General features: G+C 38.6%; 1 protein-coding gene and 1 long non-coding RNA gene across 2 annotated transcripts; one reads left to right on the forward strand and one right to left on the reverse strand.

The window, feature by feature from the left end:
* The first annotated feature begins 19151 nt into the window (after positions 1–19151).
* Positions 19152–20830, forward strand: LOC104119493 (uncharacterized). Its single transcript, XM_070183200.1, has 4 exons — positions 19152–19925; positions 20039–20186; positions 20290–20462; positions 20594–20830. Exons 1-4 carry the CDS (start codon positions 19152–19154, stop codon positions 20828–20830), a joined length of 1332 nt encoding a protein of 443 aa, XP_070039301.1.
* Positions 20831–20911: 81 nt separating this feature from the next.
* On the reverse strand, positions 20912–22188 carry LOC138896632 (uncharacterized). The gene is made up of 2 exons (XR_011410003.1): positions 22118–22188; positions 20912–21169 (listed from the first exon to the last, which is right to left on the reverse strand). It is a non-coding gene; the product is annotated as an uncharacterized lncRNA (long non-coding RNA).
* Between the last annotated feature and the right edge of the window lie 2503 nt (positions 22189–24691).

Raw genomic sequence — 24691 nt, forward strand, 5'->3', positions numbered from 1 at the left:
TTGTTGGAACCTTCAAATCCCGATTTCGAGGCCGTTTACTCTAAAATCTAAATCTTAGTCAATTCTTCCAACTTAATGCTTTCGAAATGAGAATTTTCTCTCCAATTCAACTCCTAACCTCCCGAAATTCAATCCCGACCACGCGTATAAGTCATAATACCTGAAGTGAAGCTTCTCATGCCCTCAAACCGCCGAACGACGTGCTAGAGCTCAAAACGACCGGCCGGGTCGTTACATTCTCTCCCACTTAAACATACGTTCGTCCTCGAACGTGCTAAGAACTGCACTGGAGTTGTCCGAAATCACTGTTTAACACCTCGTGCACCTACCCGTGCTACCACAACTCAGTTGAGCACATTAGCTCGATTAAATCTGAAGATATTCTCTTTTATTTAGGCAAATAAGCCTTAGAGCCCAGTTCGAACATCCGGAATTCTCTGCCAGGCCTGCTTCCAATATACAAACACCGTATCAATTACCGCACGATGTACCAGAACATGATTGCATACCTTTGCTGAATTCACACCATGCACCGTAACATTCACATGACCATAATAACATTCCCTGATCATAATAGCCAAAATTTCACGAATTCGATGCTCATAATGCACCTCATGGCATATATAAGTCTTGCTCTAACTCTTGCAATACCGCCACAACGAAAAATATGTGTAGAAATTCATAACCAACTGCCGAGTTATCAAACCATTGAATCTCCCCTCTTGACTAGAATTATCACCTCATTATGAACCAAATAATGGTAATTGCTCTTTAATATACTTCATATAATCCGATCGCACTGATCCCAGATCCAAAGTCTTGTCTCACCCAGTATAAGACGCTCAGGCAACAAGCCACCCCAGACATGATCAAAAGTCTCATATGCTGCCGCAATGTGCCAATAAGCTACAAACTTGAATGTGATACATAAGGAAATCGAACTCTAGAAAGAGCTACTCAATGCTACGTAACTAACTAGACAACCGAAAAGGTGTTACGAACCTTCCTTAGAAAATGAAACACAAAACTCACGAAAATAGATATAGGGGACTGTACTCACATCACACTGTTGCGGCGCGCAACCCGATCCTAACATAAAATCTATATAAGGAGATACTTACCGAGCTAAAATGCTCATTATTACCAAATACCCGAATATCGGCCCCGAGCACGCTAAGTGCATAATACCATCCCTGGGGAGACAGATAGTGCCATACGCTACAAAACTCAAGCACAACTAAGGTGCAATATATGATCTAAATCGCGAGAGCTATCCTGCTCACATAACACCATCTCTACGCGGAACCTCAACACACATGAAATTAACAAGTCGTTTCACAACTCACACGACATAATATAGTATTACATGAAATAGTCGTCGAAGAAACGACGTCCAACGTCCGAATACTCCTCCATAAGGAGCGCTATGCTGAAATGAACACATCCTGCCTGACATAGAGCCCATATTCACATTTAAATTCATCCACAGTCCTCAAGTCGATTCTGATCGCACCGTACTAGGCTAATAACCTTTCAGGGATCCATAATAACCTTTTTACCATAACACACAAGAACAACCATCATAACCGAAACAAACTTCCACAGTCCACAAACCAAATGAACCGAGCACCCTCCAGGCATAAATTCCCAATTAGCGATATTACCAAAATCTTCATACGTGGTTTCCATTCTTCAATCAATCAAGTGACTACATGTCACACTTATAAAATCTTCCCGTGGGATATGCTCCCATGACCTTCCGCACCTGGTAACAAGTCTGTACATTCATACTACCGGCCACACCAATCGCTGTAAAGCAAATTCAAGAATCCGCATTCAGTATGCCAAGCCTCTTCACACCAGGTACCGATCTCAGGTGGCGCCAAAGACAATACCAGCTTACTATAACCATCTAAATCCTTTCCCGCTCATCCGATCTCTTGACATTCTTGTCGACACCAAACTGCAACCTTGATCCTCAAGTTCCGAATCCCACGCCGATCACTGCACTTAATCCTGCCAATGTGCAAGAGTACAAGAATTTCATCTTAACCTCCGAACTACTAGTAGGGTAACACTTCACCACATAGAACCTTTTTACTTAACTCATTCCAAGAGAACCATCTCAACACGCGACGGAATCCTCATATCTGCAGAAATACCAACCTCAAGTAGTGGTCTAAACCACTATAACCCTTCCGAGGTCCATCTATCCATAACATGCCATAATACTCGAAAGCCTCCGAATAAAATCAGTTATGGCGACCGTCAAACCTCGCACGTACCGTCATAAATCACATGAATCACCCAACACACTGAAGGAGCTGATCATTGCCATCATTATGCCGATTCAACTATTGCTAACCAAACCCGACTTCACAAAGTTTACTCTGGATCTTCCTTAGAACTAACAACAGCTCCCTTATCAATATAACAAACGCAATTCGCACTCATCCTGAGTGACCCCATCTCACGAGACCACACTGTCCCCAAAACCCACGAACCATCTCACACCCTCCTTGTGCGCACATCCGCATCTTCACTGGTACACCCATTCTAATATTTCCTTTACGATTCGAAGTTATTTTCTCCCATTCTTCCATTGCTACACCACATACCGAAGATCACATAGAACACTCCAAGTCACTTTTATCATAATCCGATGCAAAAGCTCGATATTCAACCATACTATGGACTCAAAATCCTTAGACACCACATCTTAACTTTTGAATTTACTAGGACCGTTATTGGGAGTCACCCACTCTGACTTGGTCCCGAATTTAATCAACTCCAAGGCTCCTCTAGCACATGAGCACCCTTTCAAAGAAGCACCTGGCCAAATCATCTTCCTTGTAACTCGCCTATACACGAAGCAGAAATCCTAAGTCTTCCCAAAGCCTGAGCATGAATCGGTAAGGCCAACTATATCACACATTCCTCAAATTGCTTGCTCAAATTACCACCGATGTTCTCTTTCCTTAGTCGTAATAACCCATCAATATGACGATAACCAAAAATCTTACAAATAGACGACCATGCAATCCAACTGTAGGCGGTGGAACTCTCCCACTTAGCTTGAAGCTACTGTTGTATAAACCTAAAACCCACCAAGATTCTTCATTCATCGACGTGATATAGCACAGTGAACCCGCCAAATTCCTCAAAATCCTTCCATTAACCTTTAATAAACACTCCTAACCACTAGCCACATTTACATATTAAATTTCTTACCGGGTAGCCAGTAGAATTCTTCGCAGAAACTTAGTCAACACCACGTGACTACTAACCTGCTCACAGGAGATAACCCACCTGTGAAAATTTTATGCCGACATATTCCAACGTCGCTGCACTGGGTATAATTACTATGAAATCAGTAGACCATCCCAAGTCCGAGCTCATTCACCAGCTGCACCAGTCCGTTCACTCCTCATGGACGTCAACTAAAGGTGCGACAATACATTCTAATCCAAATTCATGTTGTATCCTTCTTCATATCAAGCAACTCCTTTCTGTTGTATCCAAACATCCCGCCGTAAAATAGCCAATATTTGTAAAATAAGTCCGTAGACCCAAACACCGTCCACCATAATTCCCAAATCACTCTAAACTTTCCTCAAGGCGTGTAGCTATCCTATCACAGAACCCACATGCTACTCTGCCACTCTCTCACTTGTGTCAAACCCTATCCTTTAAGCAACTACTCGACTTCTGTTTCTCACACTTGGCCTTCTAAGAAATTAACCACCAAGAGACACCTCCCACATGTCCTTCCTCATCCTTCGCTTCCCAGTTGTTGCCTTAAATCAAAATCTACCTCTGTAGCACTTGAATCGATAGACCGTTACCAATTTTAAACCTTTCCGAAGATCATCTTCCTTGAGCCCTCAACACCGTACCACCAATTAAGTCCTGAACCACCGCACACTGCAATCTTTGACAGCCGCTTTCCTGGTACTGTTTCATACTACCCTACCCCGAAGGCAAATTGATGAAGACCGTAACACCGACGAATTTAACACATTCAATCAAGGGCGACGACACCACATTATTGATGAAAATTCTACCACGCTCGAAAATACCGAATCTCGTTATTCCATCAACCCAAATCTAAACATTCCTGGTCCGATTGCCTTTCCTTCACCGGAAATAAAATACTGGATCTCTGAATCATGCACTGAGTAAACCTCCTTCTAAGTCATTCACTACTTCGACGCATAGACAAGCATCCTTCCATTACACAAACACAGTGCGATAGCAATGCACAAATCATCATACCAATTGGCGCATAGCTCCAAAACCATCAGAAGTAAAGCTACTGAGCTGAGATGACAGAACATCCTTCCACAAGGCGACGACGTTAGCCCCAATCGAATATGCAAGGGAAAACATCCTGCTCTACATCATTAGTGCCATTAAAATACCTTGATTCTAATTTATATTAAGTGTTTCGCATCGCGTAAGATTGGATAGGAAGGAAATGAAGGCATAAGCCTCAATGGAATCGAATCGCACGATGAGGAATCAAGAAGGAAAGTGCTCCTAACAACCCTGTAGCCTCTCGAAGATAAGTACAGACGTGTCCGTACCGATCCGCAAGACTCTACTAGACTCGCTCATGACTTGTGAGACCTAAGTGAACCTAATGCTCCAATACCATGTAGTCACGACCCAAAATCCATAAAAGTTGTGATGGCGTCGGACACCACTGTCAGGCAAGACAACAATAAGTACTTAATTGGGTTCTCATTTTGTTACTTTTGAAAACATATTTTTCCTTCAATTTAAATCATAAAAGATGAAGTTTACTAGATAAATAATAATATCTTTAAAATTTCCAATACAACACAACCCATAATCCTCCCAAAATACAGTGTCACAAGTGCATGAGCATTAACTAGGAATGTAAAATAAAATACAACAGCTCTTCGGAATAAAAATTGGACAGGAAAAATGTAAGTACTATGAGGGAGACTCTGTTGGCTGTGGATCGTCGTATAGAATGCAGCTCACCTAAGTCCCTGCCATAATCGCGCCTCTGCGCCCACAAGGCCGCTAAACATATGTGTACCTGCACAAAAATGTGCAGCAAGTGTAGCATGAGTACGTAAATCAACGCGTATCCAGTAAGTATCCCGCCTAACCCCGAAGAGGTAGTAACGAGGGGTCGGCTTCGACACTTACTATGGGCTATAAATAAATGGAATAATATCATTAAATTAGACATGGATTAATTAATACGGTTGCAATCCCATTATTCTGAAGTAAGTAAACAGTTCTTTCATAATTAAGGAATCTCCAAATTTTATCTCCCATTATTTAACGATTATATCTCCGGCCAATGATGCCATATCAAATTATCAGTTTATCTCAGACCAGGGAGGCAATATATTGTTATTTATAAATTTCAAGGCAAGCAATACAAGCATGCGCAAGTCATGCTGAGGTCGTACGACCCGATCCAACAATTATTTAAACTGTGCACTACCAGAGGGTCGAATGGAGCAAACCATAGATGCATCTATTTAATCTACCGAGGCGTTCATCCCGTTCCACAAAAGATAACACATTCAAATAATCAATCAAGAATTCATCAAGGGGCAATTAGCCAATGAAAAGGCAATTTCTCTTTTAAAAGTCAAGAAAACGATGTCTAGCCTTTTAGAAATTTATTAACAAAGTTCGATATGATTTAAGAATTTTAAATTGACAACAAGATTGCAAATATTACAAGTAAAGCATGCTTTTGGGTCCTAGACTACCTGAACTTAAGCATAATAGTAGCTACGCAAGGACTCCCATCACCTCATGCATGCGTATCCCCCGCAAATAGGAGCACACATTGATTCATTTCACCTATGGGGTAAAATCCCTATTACATGGTTAGAAAGGAGACTTACCTCGCTCCGAAGTTCCATAACCGGCTTCCGAGCCCTTCAACCAACTTGAATCGATGCACAACGCTCCAAAACTAGCCAATAATTATGCAAACGCATTAATATATACTCAAATACTCAATATAATCCAATTTATAACAATTTCTAACCCCGATCGAAAAGTCGATAAAAATCACCCTCGGGCCCACGTTCCCGGATTCCAAATATTTTCGAAGATAACTTTACCCATAACCTCACGAACTCGAATATATAGTTTATTCTCAATTCCATGCCCAATTTCGTAGTCAAAATCCAAAAATACCAAATTCTAGGTCTTCTACCAAAATCCCATAATTTATACTAATTTCCATGTCCCAACCGACGTATAATTCAGGTATTTAACTCACAATGGGAAGAAACCACTTACCTAGAATTGCTTGATAAAAATCTCCCCTTGAATCTCTCCAAAATCGTCCAAACCAAATGAAAATGGGAGAAAAATGGGCCAAGTCCCGTTTATAAAAACCCTTCTGCCCAGCGACATTTCCGCACCTGCAGAACAGTAGCCGCACCTGCGGCTTCACAGGTGTAGCCAAAACCTCGCACCTGAGCATTCCCTCTGCCTGACACTCTCTGCACCTGCGCCTTTCCTTACGCATTTGCACCTTCGCAGGTGCAGACATACCCTCGCATCTGCGCTCCCAGACCCTTCTCTCACTCTCGCACTTGCGACGCACCTCCGCATCTGCGACCTCGCAGGTGCGGACAACCTTTCACACCTGCGATCATTGCCCAGCTTCGCCCAAACCGCACTTGCAACCACTGGCTTGCACCTGCGGCCCTTATTGCGCAGGTGCGATCACACCAGATATCAGCTGCCTCATCTTTTATTCCAAGTCCAAACTCGATCCGTTAACCATCCGGGATCCACCCGAGGCCCTCGGGACCTCAACCAATTATACCAACACGTCCCAAAATATATTACGAACTTAGTCAAGCCTTCAAATCACACCAAACAACGTCAAATTCATGAATCGCACCCCATTCCAAGCTTAATGAACTTGAAACTTCAATTTCTACAATCGATGCCAAAACCTATCAAATCACGTTCGATTGACCTCAAATTTTGCACACAAGTCACATTTGACATTACGGACCTACTCCATCTTCCGGAATCAGAATCCGACCCTGATATCAAAAAGTCCACTTCCGGTCAAACTTCTCAAAAACCTTCAATTTCCTAACTTTCGCGAAACGACTCCAAAATGACCTATGGACCTCTGAATCCACTTTTGGACGCGCTCAATACCGGAATCACCATACGGAGCTATTCTCAGATCGGAATTCCAAACGGGCATAGATAACATTGAAATGCACTTTTACCCAAATTTATGGAATTCTTTCAAATTGCTAACTTCCACAATAGGTGCCGAAATACTCCTGGGGTATCCAAAACCCGATCTGAACATACGCCCAAGTCCGAAATCATCATACGAACCTGTTGGAACCTTCAAATCCCAATTCCGAGGCCGTTTACTCTAAAATCCACTCTTAGTCAATTCTTCCAACTTAAAGCTTTCGAAATGTGAATTTTCTTTCCAATTCAACTCTGAACCTCCCGAAATTCAATCGCGACATCGCGTGCAAGTCATAATACCTGAACTGAAACTGCTCATGGCCTCAAACCGCCGAATGACGCGCTAGAGCTCAAAACGACCGGTCGGGTCGTTACATATATAGTCAGATATTTTCAAAGTATTAAAATTAAAATAATAACTAGCTTATAAAATTGAAGAAAACTATTTAGTTTTCATTTGAATTCCAAGATATGAAAAACAAAGGTTGGACTAATTTTATTTTCTTAAAATATTTTGAGTTTGTTATCCAAAACTAACAATACATTGTTATTCAAAAGAATTTTTGTACACTTTATACTGTATTTTATTATAAATCCAACGTACTTAAACGGTTTTGTCTTTGATTTTATAGTTTTAGAAATCTAATTTTGACCCTCTTTTCCATGTTCCGGAAATTAATACTTTTTTATATTTTATTAATAAGATAACTATATTAATAATTATAAGCTAGCATAACTGTAGATCAAAGGAACGACTATATGATCATATTTACAACGCACGATCAAGACTAAATCACATTGGACCGAAAGAAATTGAAATTTATTGGGATTAGGCTTTAATTATTTTTTACGTAAATTATTTCACATTGTTTAAGGACAAAATGTTTAAGGACCAAAAATGGTCATTTCGTCATTTTCGATTGGGATTTTAGAGCTCGGTTTTGGGCCGATTTTGGAGGAGTTCTTCACAACTTTGACTTGGGTAAGTGTTCTATATCCGAAAGTGATCATACTTCATGATTCTATAGCTATATTCATCATTTATTGAGAATCAAATGGAAGAAAATGTAGAAATTTGTAAAACTCTTCAAGTAAGAAAAATGCAGATTTGGAGGACGATTTGTTATTAGAATTTGATAAAATTGGTATGGTTGAACTCGTATCGGAATGGATGTTCTCGAAATATTATGCCAGGTTCTGAGATGCGGGCCCCGCATTGACCTTCGGGTTGACTTTTTAAAGTGAAATTTTAAGTCGACGTTTTATTATCCGGAATATTTTTCGATAAATTTTAATGAAATTATATAATTTATTTGGCTAGATTTGAGCCGTCCGGAGATCATTTCACGCAGGAAGGACATTTTGGAATATCGGGCTAACTTTGTAAAGGTAAGTATCTTGCCTAACCTTGAGTGAGGGAATTACCCCTTAGGCATTGAGTCGTATGTGTCATTTGTAAAATTTGAAAAGCCGTGTACGCGAGGTGACGAGTACGTACTCGGGATTATATGTGAAAATTTTATTGGTTTAAAGTCTTAGGCATATTTATGTATTAAATTGGAAAATTGTTGGCACTTATTAAATTCTCTATTTGCCATGTCTCAAATCTTATTTGTCGAATTTATTTTTATATGATAATTTGCTGTGATTGCAACTTTGATTTTCATGTGAATCTCGTGTGTTTGTTGATTTGACATTTCCTGAATATAATTACATTATGAATTTTTCATCTGCAAATAATTAATTAAATAATTTTTAAAAGAGGCATTAATATATTTATCTAAAATTTGGATTAAAGAAGATGTTGTCATATGCTGAGTTATTTTTCCATCCTTGTTGTTGTTTTTGAGGTTTTATATACATTGTGTTGAGTCATGGGCTACCTGTTGGGAAATTAATTGATTCCGTTATACCTTTGGAAAGATTGTGGCCTACTGGCAATTTGTAAATACGAGTTGATTATGTGGTGTTGTTGTGATAATTTTCTGTGCAAATTATTGTGTGATTTGGGTTAATATTATGTGGCGTATAAGGGTGACATTCCACTGTTGATATTATGAAGGCATAAGGGTGGAATTTCATTGTTGTTATGTGTTTTGGGATATTGTCTAGGCGGAGTGATAAGGGTGGCTATTAAATGAGTGATAAGGGTAGCTATTGATATTGTCAGGGTGGAGGGATAAGGGTGGCTATTATATGGAGTGATACGGGTGGCTATAGGAGAGATAAGGGTGGCTATTGTCAGGATGATATGTGATGATGTGGGGTTATTGTATTGGTAATTTTTATGTGCTGAAGTGGGGTTATTGTGCCGATGATTTTCATGTGATGTTGTGATTTTCCTTGTGTTTATTTTTATATCTTGTGCAATTTGTCTTGTTGTTTATGTAAACTTGGTAATAGTCTGATCCATGTTGAAATTGTGAGCATGTGGCTATTGCCGGGCAGATTATGTTATTGGCACGTGAATTATCCGTGCAGTTGTGATATGAAACATGGGCACGAGGTGTCGGGGGTGTATAATGATTATAATATTGACACGTGAACTGTCCGTGCAGATGTGATATAAAATATGGGCACGAGGTGCCGTGAGTAAATGGTGATTTTATTATTGGCACGTGAGTTGTCTGTGCGGATCTTATATATTGATATTTTGGCACGTGAGTTGTCTGTACGGTTGTGAAAGAGATATAGGCACGAGGTGCCGTGAAAATATGAAAGTGGGTTGAGACCTTTGTTTTATGATTATGAGATGAGGTATCATAGAGTGACTTTTATTTGAAAGATTTATATTCGAAAGATTTTACTTTGAAAGATTTATATTCGAAAGATTTTACTTTGCACAGGTTAAATGATTGGTGAGTGTCTTGACTGTACCTCATCACTATTCTACCGAGGTTAGTCTTGATATTTACTGGGTACTGACTGTGGTGTACTCATACTACACTTTTGCATATTTTTGTGCAACGCCAGGTATCGGAGATATCGGATTCCGACATAGATTAGAGTGTGATCGCAAGGATTCAAGGTAGGGATGCTTAGTCCTCACAGTCCCGTGGAGTCTTTCCATTTTATTGCAATGTCAACTCTTATTCGAACAGTATTGTATATTCGATCCTCGAGATTATTGCGTGTATTCAGTTAGAGTTCGTGACTCAATATTACCAGTCTTGGGTGGTTGTTATATTTGTTTCCGCTTTTGGTTTCAATACTTGTATTAAATTCCTTTAAAAAATGACTTGAATTGTAATTATAATAGGCTTACCTAGTCTTAGAGACTATGTGCTATCATGACGCCTGTGGTGGGATTTTGGGTCGTGACAAGTTGGTATCAGAGCTCTAGGTTCATAGGTTCTACGAGTCACGAACGAGTCTAGTAGAGTCTTGTGGATTGGTACGGAGACGTCTGTACTTATCTTCGAGAGGCTACAAAAATGTTAGGAAATTTCCACTTCATTCATTTATGTCGTACGAAATTTGTTGATTTTGGAGTTTGAGCCTTTATATCTCTATTCTCTTACAAATGGTGAGGACACGTGCTACCGGGTCAACTGAGCAGACACCTGCGCATTCTGCTAGAGCCGCAAGAGGTCGGGGCCGAGATAGAGGCCGAGGAAGGGTACGTGTCACAGCTAGAGCACCAGTCAGAGCAGTAGTTGAGGAGTCACCAGTAGCTATGGTTGGGGGACAGGTACGGGAAATACCTGTTGTTACCCCCGTGCTTCAGGAGACTTTGGCACAGTTCCTAAACATGTTTGGTACAATAACTCTGGCGAGATTGATCTGCGTTCCACCAAGTGTTTCACACAATGAAGGAGTAGCTTAGACTTCTACAGCCCGTAATCCAGAGTAGCGTGTTCATAATGGTCAGGTTTCGGGTGTAGTACCGGTACAACCCGTTATTCCGGTTCAGCCTGAGGTCAGGCCAGAGGCATAAAAAGAGGAACATAAGAGACTTGAGAGGTTTAAGAGGTATACCCCACATACTTTCAGTGGCACAGCTACCGAGGATGCCCAAGGATTTCTAGAAAAGTATCATTGTATTCTCCGCACCATGGGTATTGTAGAAGTGAGTGGAGTTGCCTTTATTATATTTCAGCTATCAGGAGCAGCGTATCAATGGTGGCAAGCTTATGAATAGGGTAGACCAGCCGATGCAACACCACTAACTTAGGCTCAATTTTCAGAGATGTTTTTGAAAGAGTTTGTTCCCCAGACTCTCCGAGATGTGTGGAGCACAGAGTTTGAACGGTTGCATCAGGGCACCATGACGATGTCAGAATATGCCATCAGGTTCAGTGAGTTAGCCCGTTATGCACCTGTTTTGGTTCCTACAGTCATAGAGCGAGTCCGCAGATTCATTAAGGGGCTTGATTATGATCTTAAAACATGCATGGCTCGAAAATTGCAGTCCGATACTCCATTTCACTAAGTAGTAGAGATTTTTAGAATGTTAGAATATGTTAGGAATGAGGAAAGGGAGTTTAAGGAGGCCAAAAGGTCTCGAAATTCTGGAGAATTCAATGGATTCCACTCTGCATCTAGCACTCATCATGGCGGAGGCTCGGGAAGTTGGTCATCCTAGTCCGCAATTTAGAGTACTCGTAGTGCTCCAGTTAATACTTTTAGTGCACTATCGACACGTGGCTCTTGTTATTCCAGTTATTCGGTGCAGACTCAGTATGAGCAGTCACGCCCGCAGAGGGGTTATTATGAACGTGGTGATACTAGGCACATCATGAGAGATTGTCCCAGAGTTGGGAGAGGTGGATTTCATCATAATACTCAGGCTACAGACTCTATTTCAGTTACTACCCCACATGCACTGCCAGTTAGGGGTGGAGGACAGGCGGGTAGAAGGTGCCCTAGAGGGGGAGGCCCAGCCCGTTGATATAATTGCTATGGTATGGCTGAGGCCGCTACACAAGATGGTGTCGTTACAGGTATGATCCCGATTTGTTATAAAGGAGTATTTTTCCTTAATTTCATTCGGTTCTGAGTATCGAGGCGAGTGCTCCTATTATGCTCCACTTATGGGTGAGCTTCGTAATTCTGTAATCTACTTATGTGTTTACCCTTGTTGGGAGATTCTATGGCAACAGCCGCGTCTATCATTATGTTTTAGTCACTAATGAGAACTGTGAGGCTAAAAGTGACTTTCTGTTACTCACTACAGTGAGTTTTGATATAATTTCGGGATAATTGATTACAATTTTATGAATTATATGCCCTACCGGTATAGGGGTTCATTATGTGTTGTGAAATTGTTTTACAGAATTTATTAAAAACAAGAAAGAAAAGAAATAGAAAATTTCAGTTGGCACAATATGCATAATACTTGTGATTCAGAGTTGAGGATGGGATCCTCGCATTTTCATGTGATTTTGATATGTTTGAACTGTGGCATGTGAATGGGGAGTCATTCCTGTTAGGCTTATTTGATAATTCTTGTATGTGTTTTTCTGTGCATATTTAGCCATATTTGTGTTATAATTATTGAGTTTTATCCTACGAGGTGAGTGTCCATGTGGCGTTAAATGTGACTCATTAATTCGGGTAAATAATTATGAGGTGTTCATGCCTCGATCTCATTGTTAGTAAGGTGAAGGTTTGAAACGAGATTTTAGTCAACATGAGGTTAATTGATGATGCTGTAATTGATTATGAACAACTATTATGATCAAAGATGTGGTTATGGGCATACGTATGATATGTGCGAGTGTAGGCACGAGTTGCTACAGCCGGTTGAGACTAATACTGTGTGTTGATATGAAAATTTGACCTTTTGAAAATGTTTGGAGTGCAAGAAAAATTGGTTTTAAAGTTTATAAATATGGATAAAGGAAATAGTCTTCAGCTGAGATGGCGCTGTCAGACCCATATTAATTTGCGGTGAAGTAGAATCACCCACGAGTATAATTCACTCAGTAATTTATTGTCCTCAGAAAGATTCTTAGCATGTTCGAGGACGAACGCATGTTTAAGAGGGGGAGAATGTAACGATCTGACTTGTCGTTTTGATAATTTACATCCCGTTCAGCGACTTAAGGTCTCGAGCAGCTTCGTAATGTGTATTATGACTTGCGAGTGTAGTCGAGTTTGGTCTTCGGACGATTCAGGATCAAAATGGAGGAACAATTCTTATTTAAGAAGCTTAAATGAAAAGAGTTGATCTGAGATTTAACTTTTGTGTAAACGACTGCGGAATGAAGTTTTGATAATTTCAATAGCTTCATATGGTTATTTCGGAGTTAGGCGTATGTCCGGATTTAGATTTGGAAGTCCGTAGGACAATTCGGCGCATTTTGGCGAAAATTGGAAAAGTTGAAGTTTTAAAATATCAGTAAGTTCGGCTGAAGGTTAATTTATTGTTAACGGAGTCGGATTTTGATTCCGGAAATTGGAACAGGTCCATTATGTTATTTATGACTCGTGTGAAAAAATTGAAGTCATTCCGGAATGATTTGATACGTTTCGGCGCAAATAATAGAAGTTGGAAGAATTGAAAACTCATAATTCGATTCGAGACGCAATTCATAATTTCGACGTTGTTCGACGTGGTTTGAGGCCTCGACTAAGTTCGTATTGTATTTTGGGACGTGTTGGTGTATTTGGTTAAGTTCCCAAGGGCCTCGAATGAATTTCGGATGGTTAACAGATCGATTTTTGAACTTAAGGAAATGCTAGAATTTTGGACTTGCTGGTGCAATCGCTTCTGCGAAAGCTTGATAGCAGAAGCGACCTCGCAGAAGCGAGGTGCTCATCGCAAAAGTGACCTGGGAAGGCTGCTGGGGAGACTTCGTAGAAGCGGAACATTTCACGCTTCAACGGCTTCACAGAAGCGAAAGGTTCGTCGCAGAAGCGACATTATGCGCAGAAGCGAGAGAATTTTCGCACCTCCGTTGCGCAAAAGCGGAGAGAAATTCCGCAGGTGCGATGGGGCTGTTGGACAGTATTCTCCGCAGAAGCGACGATTGTGTCGCAGAAGCGGCTTCGCAGATGCACAATTTCTATCCGCAGAAGCAAAACTAGACAAAATGTTTAAGTACAAAAATGGTCATTTCGTCATTTTCAATTGGGATTTTGGAGCTTGGTTTTGGGGCGATTTTGGAGGAGTTCTTCACGACTTTGATTTGGATAAGTGTTCTATATCCGAAAGTGATCATACTTCTTGATTCTATAGCTATATTCATCATTTATTGAGAATCAAATGGAAGAAAATGGAGAAATTTGTAAAACTCTTCAAGTACGAAAAATACATATTTGGAGGACGATTTGTTATTGGAATTTGATAAAATTGGTATGGTTGAACTCGTATCGGAATGGGTATTATCAAAAAATTCTTTCGGGTTCCGAGATACGAGCCCCGCATTGACCTTCGGGTTGACTTTCTAAAGTGAAATTTTAAGTCGACGTTTTATTATCCGAAATTATTTTCGATGAATTTTAATGAAGTTATATAATTTATTTGGCTAGATTTGAGTCGTCCGGAGGTCATTTCACGCAAGAAGGACATTTTGGAATATCGGCCTAACTTCGTAAAGGTAAGTATCTTGCCTAACCTTGAGTGAGGGAATTACCCCTTAGGCATTGAGTCGTATATGCCATTTGTGAAATGTGAAAAGCCGTGTACGCGAGGTGACGAGTACGTACTCAGGTTTATATGTGCAAATTTTATTGGTTTAAAGTCTTAGGCATTTTTATATATTAAATTAAAAAATTGTTGGCACTTATTAAATCCTCTATTTTCCATGCCTCAAACATTGTTTGTCGAATTTATTTTTATATGATAATTTGGTGTGATTTCAACTTTGATTTTTATGTGAATCCCGTGTGTTTGTTGAGTTGACATTTCCTGAAAATAATTACTTTATGGATTTTTCATCTGCAAATAATTAATTAAATAATTTTAAAAAGAGGCATTAATATATTTATCTAAAATTTGGATTAAAGAAGGCGTTGTCCTATGCTGAGTTATTTTTCCATCCTTGTTGTTTTTGAGGTTTTATATACATTGTGTTGAGCCGTGAGCTACCTGTTGGGAAATTAATTGATTCCGTTGTACCTTTGGAAAGGTTGTGGCCTACAGGCAATTTGTAAATACGAGTTGATTATGTGGTGTTGTTGTGATAATTTTTTGTGTAAATTATTGTGTGATTTGGGTTAATGTTATGTGGCGTATAAGGGTGATATTCCATTGTTGATATTATGCGGGCATAAGGGCGACATTTCACTGTTGTTATGTGTGTTGGGATATTGTCTAGGTGGAGTGATAAGGGTGGCTATTATAGGAGCGATAAGCTATAGGAGCGATAAGGGTGGCTATTGATATTGACAGGGTGGAGGGATAAAGGTGGCTATTATATGGAGTGATACGGGTGGCTATATGAGAGATAAGGATGGCTATTGTCAGGGATGATATGTGATGATGTGAGGTTATTATATTGGTAATTTTTATGTGATGATGTGGGGTTATTGTGCTGGTGATTTTCATGTGATGTTTGTGATTTTCCTTGTGTTTATTTTTATATCTTGTGTAATTTGTCTTGTTGTTTCGGTAAACTTGGTAATAGTTCGATCCATATTGAAATTGTGAGCCTGTGGCTATTGTCAGGAGGATTATGTTATTGGCACAGGAATTGTTCGTGCAGTTGTGATATGAAGCTTGGGCACGAGGTGCTGGGGTGTGTGTATTGATTATAATATTGGCACGTGAACTGTCTGTGCAGATATGATATGAAATGTGGGTACGAGGTGCCGTGAGTAAATTGTGATTTTATTATTGGTACGTGAGTTGTCTGTGCGGATCTTATATATTGATATTTTGGCACGTGAGTTGTCCGTGCTGTTGTGAAAGAGATATAGGCACGAGGTGTCGTGAAAATATGAAAGTGGGCTGAGACCCGTGTTTCGAAAATATGCAAGTAGGCTGAAACCCTTATTTTATGATTATGAGATGAGGTGTCACATAGTGACTTTTATTTGAAAGATTTATATTCAAAAGAATTTACTTTGAAAGATTTATATTCGAAAGATGTTTATTTGAAAAACTTACATTTGAAAGATTTATATTTGAAGGATTTACATTTGAATGACGTATATTTGAGGGACTTGATTAATTGGTTGTACTTGTGTTCCTTATTTACTTGAGCAATATTTATGGTGTTATTGTGGCCTTGTTGTTCATATCCCTGATTGATTCTTGTTACCATCATTGCTATTTGTTTTCCATTATTATCGTATATTGTTGTATTTCACAGTTTATTTGATTAGTGAGTGTCTTGACTGTACCTCGTCACTACTCCACCGAGGTTAGTCTTGATACTTACTGGGTACCGACTGTGGTATACTCATACTACACTTCTGCATATTTTTGTGCAGAGCCAGGTATTGGAGATATCAGATTCGGACAGAGATTAGAGTGTGATCGCAAGGATTCAAGGAAGGGCTGCTTGGTGTCGCAGTCCCTTGGAGCCTTTCTATTTTATTGTACTGTCAACTCTTATTCAAACAGTATTGTATATTCGATCTTCGAGATTATTGCGTGTATTCAGTTAGAGTTTGTGACTCAATATTACCAGTCTTGGGAGGTTGTTATATTTGTTTCCGCTTTTGGTTTCGACACTTGTATTAAATTCCTTTAAAAAAAAGCTTGAATTGTAATTATAATCGGCTTACCTAGTCTTAGAGAGTAAGTATCATCACGACGCCTGTGGTGGGATTTTGGGTCGTGACAGAAATTTCTACAGTTGAACAATTTTTGGCTCAAAAGAGATTGCATAATTGTGCTAAATTTTAGGTGAACAATTATGATGTAAACAAAACAAAATAAAATAAAATAAAAAGATTGAAGAAGGAGGAAGCATTTTGCTTTGTTCTTTATTCCAAATCTGTAATTAACCTATAAATATTGTGAGTAGCCTATGTAAGATTGGTCCACTGACTATTAATTTTATTTTTCGCATACAATTTGCTTAGATATAAATTTAATATAGATTTAAAATATAATTAGAAAAAATAATTACAAAATATTTAATAAGAGCAATAGAAAGAGAGAAAAAAGTGATTGACAAAAGTCATTTAATAACACTACGACAAACATAAAGTGCAAAGATTCGATTTTATCATTTGATAATGGAGTTTTTGTAGATAAAGATATAGTTATAATTAAATATTTAATATATGGTATGAGCTAATATTAATAATTTGAATCCTTAAGAAATATATTATTTCTTTTAGTGATTAAAAAGATAATTAAGTATTTGAATTAACTTTTTTCGGATTTAAATTAATTATCTAGAAAAATAATCCAATTTTATTCCTTTCCATATTCATCAAATAAGTAAAATTAGTTTTCAAGTTTACACAAATCTTAGAGTACATAAATTATTTCTCATAAAAAGACCATCGACGATAAAAGAAATAAGAATATAAAACAAAATCAGTAATACTATTAAGAATTAAATTGGTTAAAATGCAAACTTTAAGAAATAAGGATGAAATAATAGAAGACAAAATGTATTCATAACTACAAAATAATGTACCAACTATTTTAACTAAATTCATCATCTATGCATATTCAGAAGATATTAAATACAATTACTATGTCAGTGTGAGAAAAAATATTTTTATCGTTTGAACAAATATTACATTTTATTTTAACGTCAATGTATATATTCTTAATTGATAGATACTACACACACGTGCAACACACGTATCCTAAAACTAGTATATACAAAATTATAAACCTAATTAGTACTATTAGAGAGATTCTCATTTAAGTGGATACAACTAGTGTTTTACAAGGCATGAGCGTAAGGCGAGACGTTTTACTTATTCCTCAGCAAGGCGTAAGCCCCGAAGGCACCTGGTGTAAGGCGCATGGGTATTTAATTTTTAATATTTTATAAAATAATATAGTTACAATAAATATTTTTAAATAACTAAAATTGCATAACAATTAAATAAAATAATAAATAAGTAAAAACTATATATAGATGTGATCCATTTCCATAAAAAAATAGTCAAAACAATCCATATACGCTACTTACAAATACAAGTAACCTGAGTTGAAAAATATAAAATTTTCTACACGGAGGAACAAAAAAGTTGACTAACCTGCAATTTGAATTTTGAACTTGCTACTATGGAGGAGAATAGAATTTTCTTTGTATCTGTAAAAAATAGTTGACAGTTCATTGCTTTTGGGAGATAGCAGCAGACTAGCAGATAAGATAAATAAATGGGAAAGACCGTAAATTAGGGTTTCTAGCAATAAAAAATGTCTTGACTTTTAGATTTAATATTTCGGTTCCTTTTTAAATATTTTGAGTAACTACAAGTTGACTTTTGAGAATTGGGTATTATATTACTGAATTGCTGGGCATACGCCTCTTGAGACTCCCTCCTCCCTCCCCCTTCCCCCACACACACACCATCGCCTCGGAGCATTTTTGGTCGGCTCGCCCCAGGGCTTGTCTCGAAAATGCCTTTTAGAATACTGGATACAACTTAGCTGAATTCAAAATTCACTATAAGCTAAAATCTAAATTTGAGTATAATTAATAAAATTAATCTTAAATAATTACCTCACGTAATAATTATACTGGCCTCTATATTAATTTTGATTAATAAATTATCATCATCCACAAAAAGGATTTAACTTTGATTTGAGCTTGTCGCATATCTCTCAACCAATCTTTGGCCTTTAACCAAACTTATCTTTTTATAGTATTTTTTCTCTTACTACTAAATTTTATGTCAAACTATCCTTCACATATCAAAGTTCCAAAACAAATTCTCTTTTATATTTCTGTCTATTAACTAATATTATAATATATTTTAAAATATTACCGCTAATAATAGTAACATTTAAAAAGAGATTTGAAACATTGTATATATTTATAAAGAAAGCATAGGGTATGAGTGCAGAGCAAAGGGAGGAATTATGGGATAGTCTAAGAGATGTTGCTGATATGTACAAGTTACCATGGTACATTGCCCACAATTTTAATTGTATTGTGGACCCTGGTAAAAAATGGGGGGAGGGGGGGCAATCGTCACAGGATTCTAAAAGCTTGCCTTTCTTGGAGTGTATCATGGATTGTGAGCTATTGGATCCTGGGTATTCTGGCTACATCTTTACATGGTATAATGGTTGGAGTCCTAGCAAAAGGATATGGAAGAGATTAGACAGAATCCTTGCCAGTCATGAATGGATGAGCTTGTTTGATTCTACTAATTTCAACCATTTGATTAGAACAGGGTCTGATCATTCTCCTCTTTTCCTCATTGCCAAGACTAATCAGAGGGATCCAATTAAATATTTCAAATTTCTTGATTTATGGGCTGAAGAAGTTGATTTCAAAAGTGTGGTGGAACAAGCTTGGAATATAAAGGTCCAGGGATCTCCAATGTGGAGGTTCCACTTGAAGTTAAAGAATACTAGCAGACAGTTATCAGAGTGGTCCAAGAATACTGTTGGCAACATCTTTGACAGGATTAAGGAACTGAAAGACACGGTGGGTAAATTGGAAGATAACATCATTCTGGATAATTCTGAGAACATGGCTTTGCTAAACCAGGCTAATGCAATGCTAATCAGAGTTTACAAGAAGGAAGAGTCCTTTTGGAAGCAAAAATCAGGTGTAAAATGGTGTGTGGAGGGTGAAGTTAACTCGAAATATTTTCACTCTGTAGTCAAAGGAAGAAAAAATGAGACTAACACTAAAGAAGATTAAAAAAACGATGGTACATTGATTGAAGGTGATGATGACATTGCTAGGGAAGCTGTCTCATTTTTTTTCAGAATTTATTCACGAAGAAAGGTGTTATTAGTGATATGTCTATCCTGGACTGTATCCCAAAGATCATCAATGATGCTGATAATGAGATGCTTACAACAATACCTACAATGGAGGAATTAAGGGAGGTGGTGTTTGCTATGAGCTCCCAGAGTGCAGTAAGCCCAGATGGGATGTCGGAAAAATTCTATCAATCATATTGGGACATCATAAAGGAGGGCTTACTACTAATGACTCTTGATTTTTTTTTTTGCAGGTAATCAGATTCCAAAAGCATTGACTCACACATGCCTTATTTTATTACCAATGGTGGACAATCCTCAGTCTTTCACAGATCTAAGACCTATTAGTCTCAGTAATTTCTCATGCAAGATTCTATTGAACCAGAGACTAAGCCCATTGGTGCAGAAACTAGTTTCTCCTAACCAGGCAGGTTTCATTAGAGGAAGGTCTATCACAAAAAACATTATGTTCACCCAAGACTTAGTCCATAATATAATTAAACCATCTCTATATGGTAATGTTGTATTAAAAGTGGACATGACTAAAGCATATGACAGGGTATCTTGGGAATTTCTTTGCCAAGTACTCAGGCGGATGGGTTTCTTATAGAAATCTACAGGTTACATGGACTCCCCAGGACTATTGTCTCTGATAGAGATGCCATTTTCACCAGCCATTTCTGGCAACATCTCTTTAAATCCTTGGGCACTAAGCTCAACATGAGCACTGCTTACCACCCTCAATCTGATGGACAGATAGAGAGACTCAATAGGTGTAACGACCCAAAATCCTAACTTGTCGTGATGGCGCCTATCTCAATACTAGGTAAGCCGACAACACCAATAACCCACAATTTCTTTTAAATACTGAAAACATAATAATTAAGTTTAAGACTAAATCCCACAAACAATAAAAATAAAGACACTCCCAAAACCTGGTGTCACTGAGTACATGAGCATCTATACATTACAAGTTTGGAAAACGTGGTCTATAATAATCTGAGACCAAATACAATAAACAAAAGGATAGGGAAGGAGAGACAAGGTCTGCGAAACATGGCAGCTAACTCTGAATCTCTGAAAAATTGACTGTGTAAAAGAATCAACACACACTGTATCCGGGATCACCTGGATCTGCACACGAAGTGCAGAGTGTAGTATAAGTACAACCAACTCAGTAAGTAATAATAATAAATAAAGAACTGAAAGTAGTGACGAGCTTCTCAGCTAAGTCCAAATACAGTACTTTCCAATATAAAAGGGTAGGCATGCCCTCAAGTTCAATATTTAAGATTTCACTGAAATGCCATATCAAGTTTGACCGAAACAGAAAAAATATTTTTTTGAAATGTCCAAATAGTGATATATGACAGTTGAAATGCAGCAAATAATGAAATCAATGCATCCTGTCAGAGTAACAGTTACTCAGTCCTTCCATTCACTCCAACCTCATAGTCCCTCATTCCTCACAGTCACTCATCACTCGACACTCGCACTCAGTAGGTACCTGCGCTCACTAGGGGTGCGTACAGACTCCGGAGGGGCTCCTTCAGCCCAAGCGCTATATCAAGCCAATCATGGCATAAATCAATTGAAATATGATGCGGCGTGCAACCCGATCCATAAATATCCTCACAATCAGGCCCTCGGCCTCACTCAGTCATCAACTTCTCCAGTCTCTCGGGCTCTCAGAAATCATGATAAGCAGCCCAACAATAATTATATGATGCATTAATAATGAATACGAGAGACTGAGGTTAAAATGTGCAAATAACACTGTGACTGAGTGCAAAACAGTAATTTAGCAAATAATTTCACAAGTACACGACCTATGTGGGTCCTAACAGTGTAAACATATGATTTAAACATGATTCATAAATCAATTTCCCTAATACGGGGAAAAATATACGGATATCAACAGATTTTTCAACTACACATTTCCATGGAATTGACCAAGTCATAATTCCTACGGTGCACGCCCACATGCCCGTCACCTAGCATGTGCGTCACCTCAAAACCAATCACATAATATATATTTTGGGGTTTCATACCCTCATAACCAAATTTAGAACTGTTACTTACCTCAAGCCATGTAATTCTTTATTCTGCAATGTCTTTTCCTCGTGAATTGGCCTCCAAACTCCTCGAATCTAGCCACAAATAATTCGATTCAGTCAATAAAATTTATTGGAATTAATTACATAAGAAAATACTAATTTCCAACAAAATCTGAAATTTAGCTCAAAAATTGCCTGTGGGACCCACATCTTGGAACCCGACAAAAGTTACAAAATTCGAAAGCTCATTCAACCACGAGTCTAATCATACCAATTTTACCAAAATCTGACCTCAACTCGACCCTCAAATTTTCAATTTAAACCAAGAAGATTTTCTAAATCTTCCAACTTAATTCACTAATTAAATGCCAAAAACAAGTATGGATTCGGGTAATTTAACCAATATTGAGTTAGGAACATTTACCCCGTTGTTTTTCTTGAAAATCTCCCGAAAATTCTTTCTCTCCGAGCTCCAAATCGCTAAAAATGGAAAATGGGATGAAATCCCATTTTTAGAACTTAAACTCTTTGCCCAGTCATTTGCTCTACGCAATCGCGGACAACCACACGCGATCGTGAAGCACAAATTTCCACTGCCCAGCTTTAACCCTTCACGATCACGGACTTTTTCACGCGATCGCAAAGCTCACTCTCACAGTCCTACGCGATCGCGAAGCACAAAACATGTGACCTCTACTTCTACTCCACTTACTCTACGCGAACGTGACCTTCTTCACGCGTTCGCGAATAACAAACTCGCACAGTGATGCGATCGCGGCCCTCTTCACGCGATCACGAAGAATAAAATCATCACTACCTCAAACAAGCCTACGCGATCGCGGACATTCTCATGTGATCGCGTAGAAGGATACCGGTGACAGAAAACCAACATTCTTCAGCTGGAATGCCAAGTCCAAAATTGATCCGTTAACCATCCGAAACTCACCCGAGGCCCCCGGGACCTCAACCAAACATACCGTCAAGTCCCATAACATCATACGAACTTAGTTAAACCCTCAAATTACCTAAACAACGCTAAAACCATGAACCATATCCCAATTCAAGCCTAATTAACTTTGAAATTTTAAATTTCTACAAACAACGCCGAAACCTATCAAATCACGTCCGATTGACCTCAAATTTTGCACACAAGTCATAAATGACATAACAGAGGTATTCCAATTTTCAAAATCGAATTTCAGCCCCGATATCAAAAAGTCACCCCCGGTCAAACTTTTCAAAAATTCGATTTTCGCCATTTCAAGCCTAATTCCACTACGGACCTCCAAATAATTTTTCGGATACGCTCCTAAGTCCAAAATTACCATACAGAGCTAGTGGAATCATCAAAATTAAATTCTAAGGTCGTTTACATATAAATCAATATCCAGTTAACTTTTCCAACTTAAGTTTTTCAATTAAGAGACTAAGTGTCTCATTTCACTCCGAAATCCTTCCGGACCCGAACCAACTAGCTCGGTAAGTCATAAAATGACGGTAAAGCATAAATTGAGCAGTAAATGGGGGAACGGGGTTATAAATCTCAAAATGACCGGTCGGGTCGTTATAATAGGTGTATGGAAACCTATTTGAGAGTTATGGTTTTCAACAATCCTAAATAGTGGGGAAAGTGGTTACACTTAGCTGAGTGGTGGTACAACACCAACTATCACAGCTCTCTCAAGACTACACCTTCTCAGGCACTGTATGGTTATGCTCCTCCACAACTACCACTGGGGTCTTTACCACAGACTGGTCAATATTCAGCAAGGGAGTGTTAGTTCAGAGACAACAGAAGCTGCAATCTCTAAAAGACAACTTAACACAGGCTCAATCTAGGATGAAGTTCTATGCTGACAAACTAAGATCTGAACGGGAATTGGTAGTTAAGGATCTAGTCTAACTTAAGCTACAACCATATCGACAGTCTTCCATCGATGTCAGACGAAATGTCAAGCTATGTGCTCGTTACTATAAACCTTACAAGGTCATGTAAAGGATCAGAACAATGGCTTATCGGCTAGAGCTTCCTGAAAGATCTCAGTTGCACCCTATTTTTCACATCTCCCAGCTAAAGAAACGCGTTGGTCCATCCATTACTCTATAACTGCAACCACCAATTTGTGACGACGAAGGACGAATCTTGATTCAACCTGTCGCTATCTTACAACGACGAATGGTGAATATAGATAATGGTATAGGGGTGAAGGTTCTGGTTCAATGGGAAAATCTAGGGGAGGAGGATGCTACCTGGGAGGATTGGAGATATATTAAAGCCAATTTCCTGATTTTGTTGCTCAACAAAGACCTTGAGGACAAGATCGTTCTTGGAGAGGTAGGGATTGTAATGACTGAGGTTGAATGAATTAGGAAAGTAATGGGGATATATTTCTATATTGGGGGTCTTATATCAGGACACATGGATGGTGGGGATAATTGTACATAACGGGGAGGCTATATCTCATTTGGTTCATTTGGGTTTTAGTATTAGTGATATTGGGCCAACGGAGACATATTAGAGAAGGGCCTTAGGCCCAATTACATTTCAGCCCATGAGCAGCTTAGTGAAGAGCTTATTAATACGCAGAAGTTAGAGTGA

Source organism: Nicotiana tomentosiformis, chromosome 8 (assembly GCF_000390325.3).
Source record: "Nicotiana tomentosiformis chromosome 8, ASM39032v3, whole genome shotgun sequence".
Taxonomy (NCBI): domain Eukaryota; kingdom Viridiplantae; phylum Streptophyta; class Magnoliopsida; order Solanales; family Solanaceae; genus Nicotiana; species Nicotiana tomentosiformis.

Bases quoted from the DNA above. Each gene is read 5' to 3' on its own strand.
- LOC104119493 (XM_070183200.1), top strand. From the start codon at position 19,152: ATGAGTGCAGAGCAAAGGGAGGAATTATGGGATAGTCTAAGAGATGTT. The intron at 19,926-20,038 runs GTAGTCAAAGGA...ATTTTTTTTCAG, and splicing joins ACTCGAAATATTTTCACTCT to AATTTATTCACGAAGAAAGG. The intron at 20,463-20,593 runs GCAGGTTTCATT...AGCATATGACAG, and splicing joins AACTAGTTTCTCCTAACCAG to GGTATCTTGGGAATTTCTTT.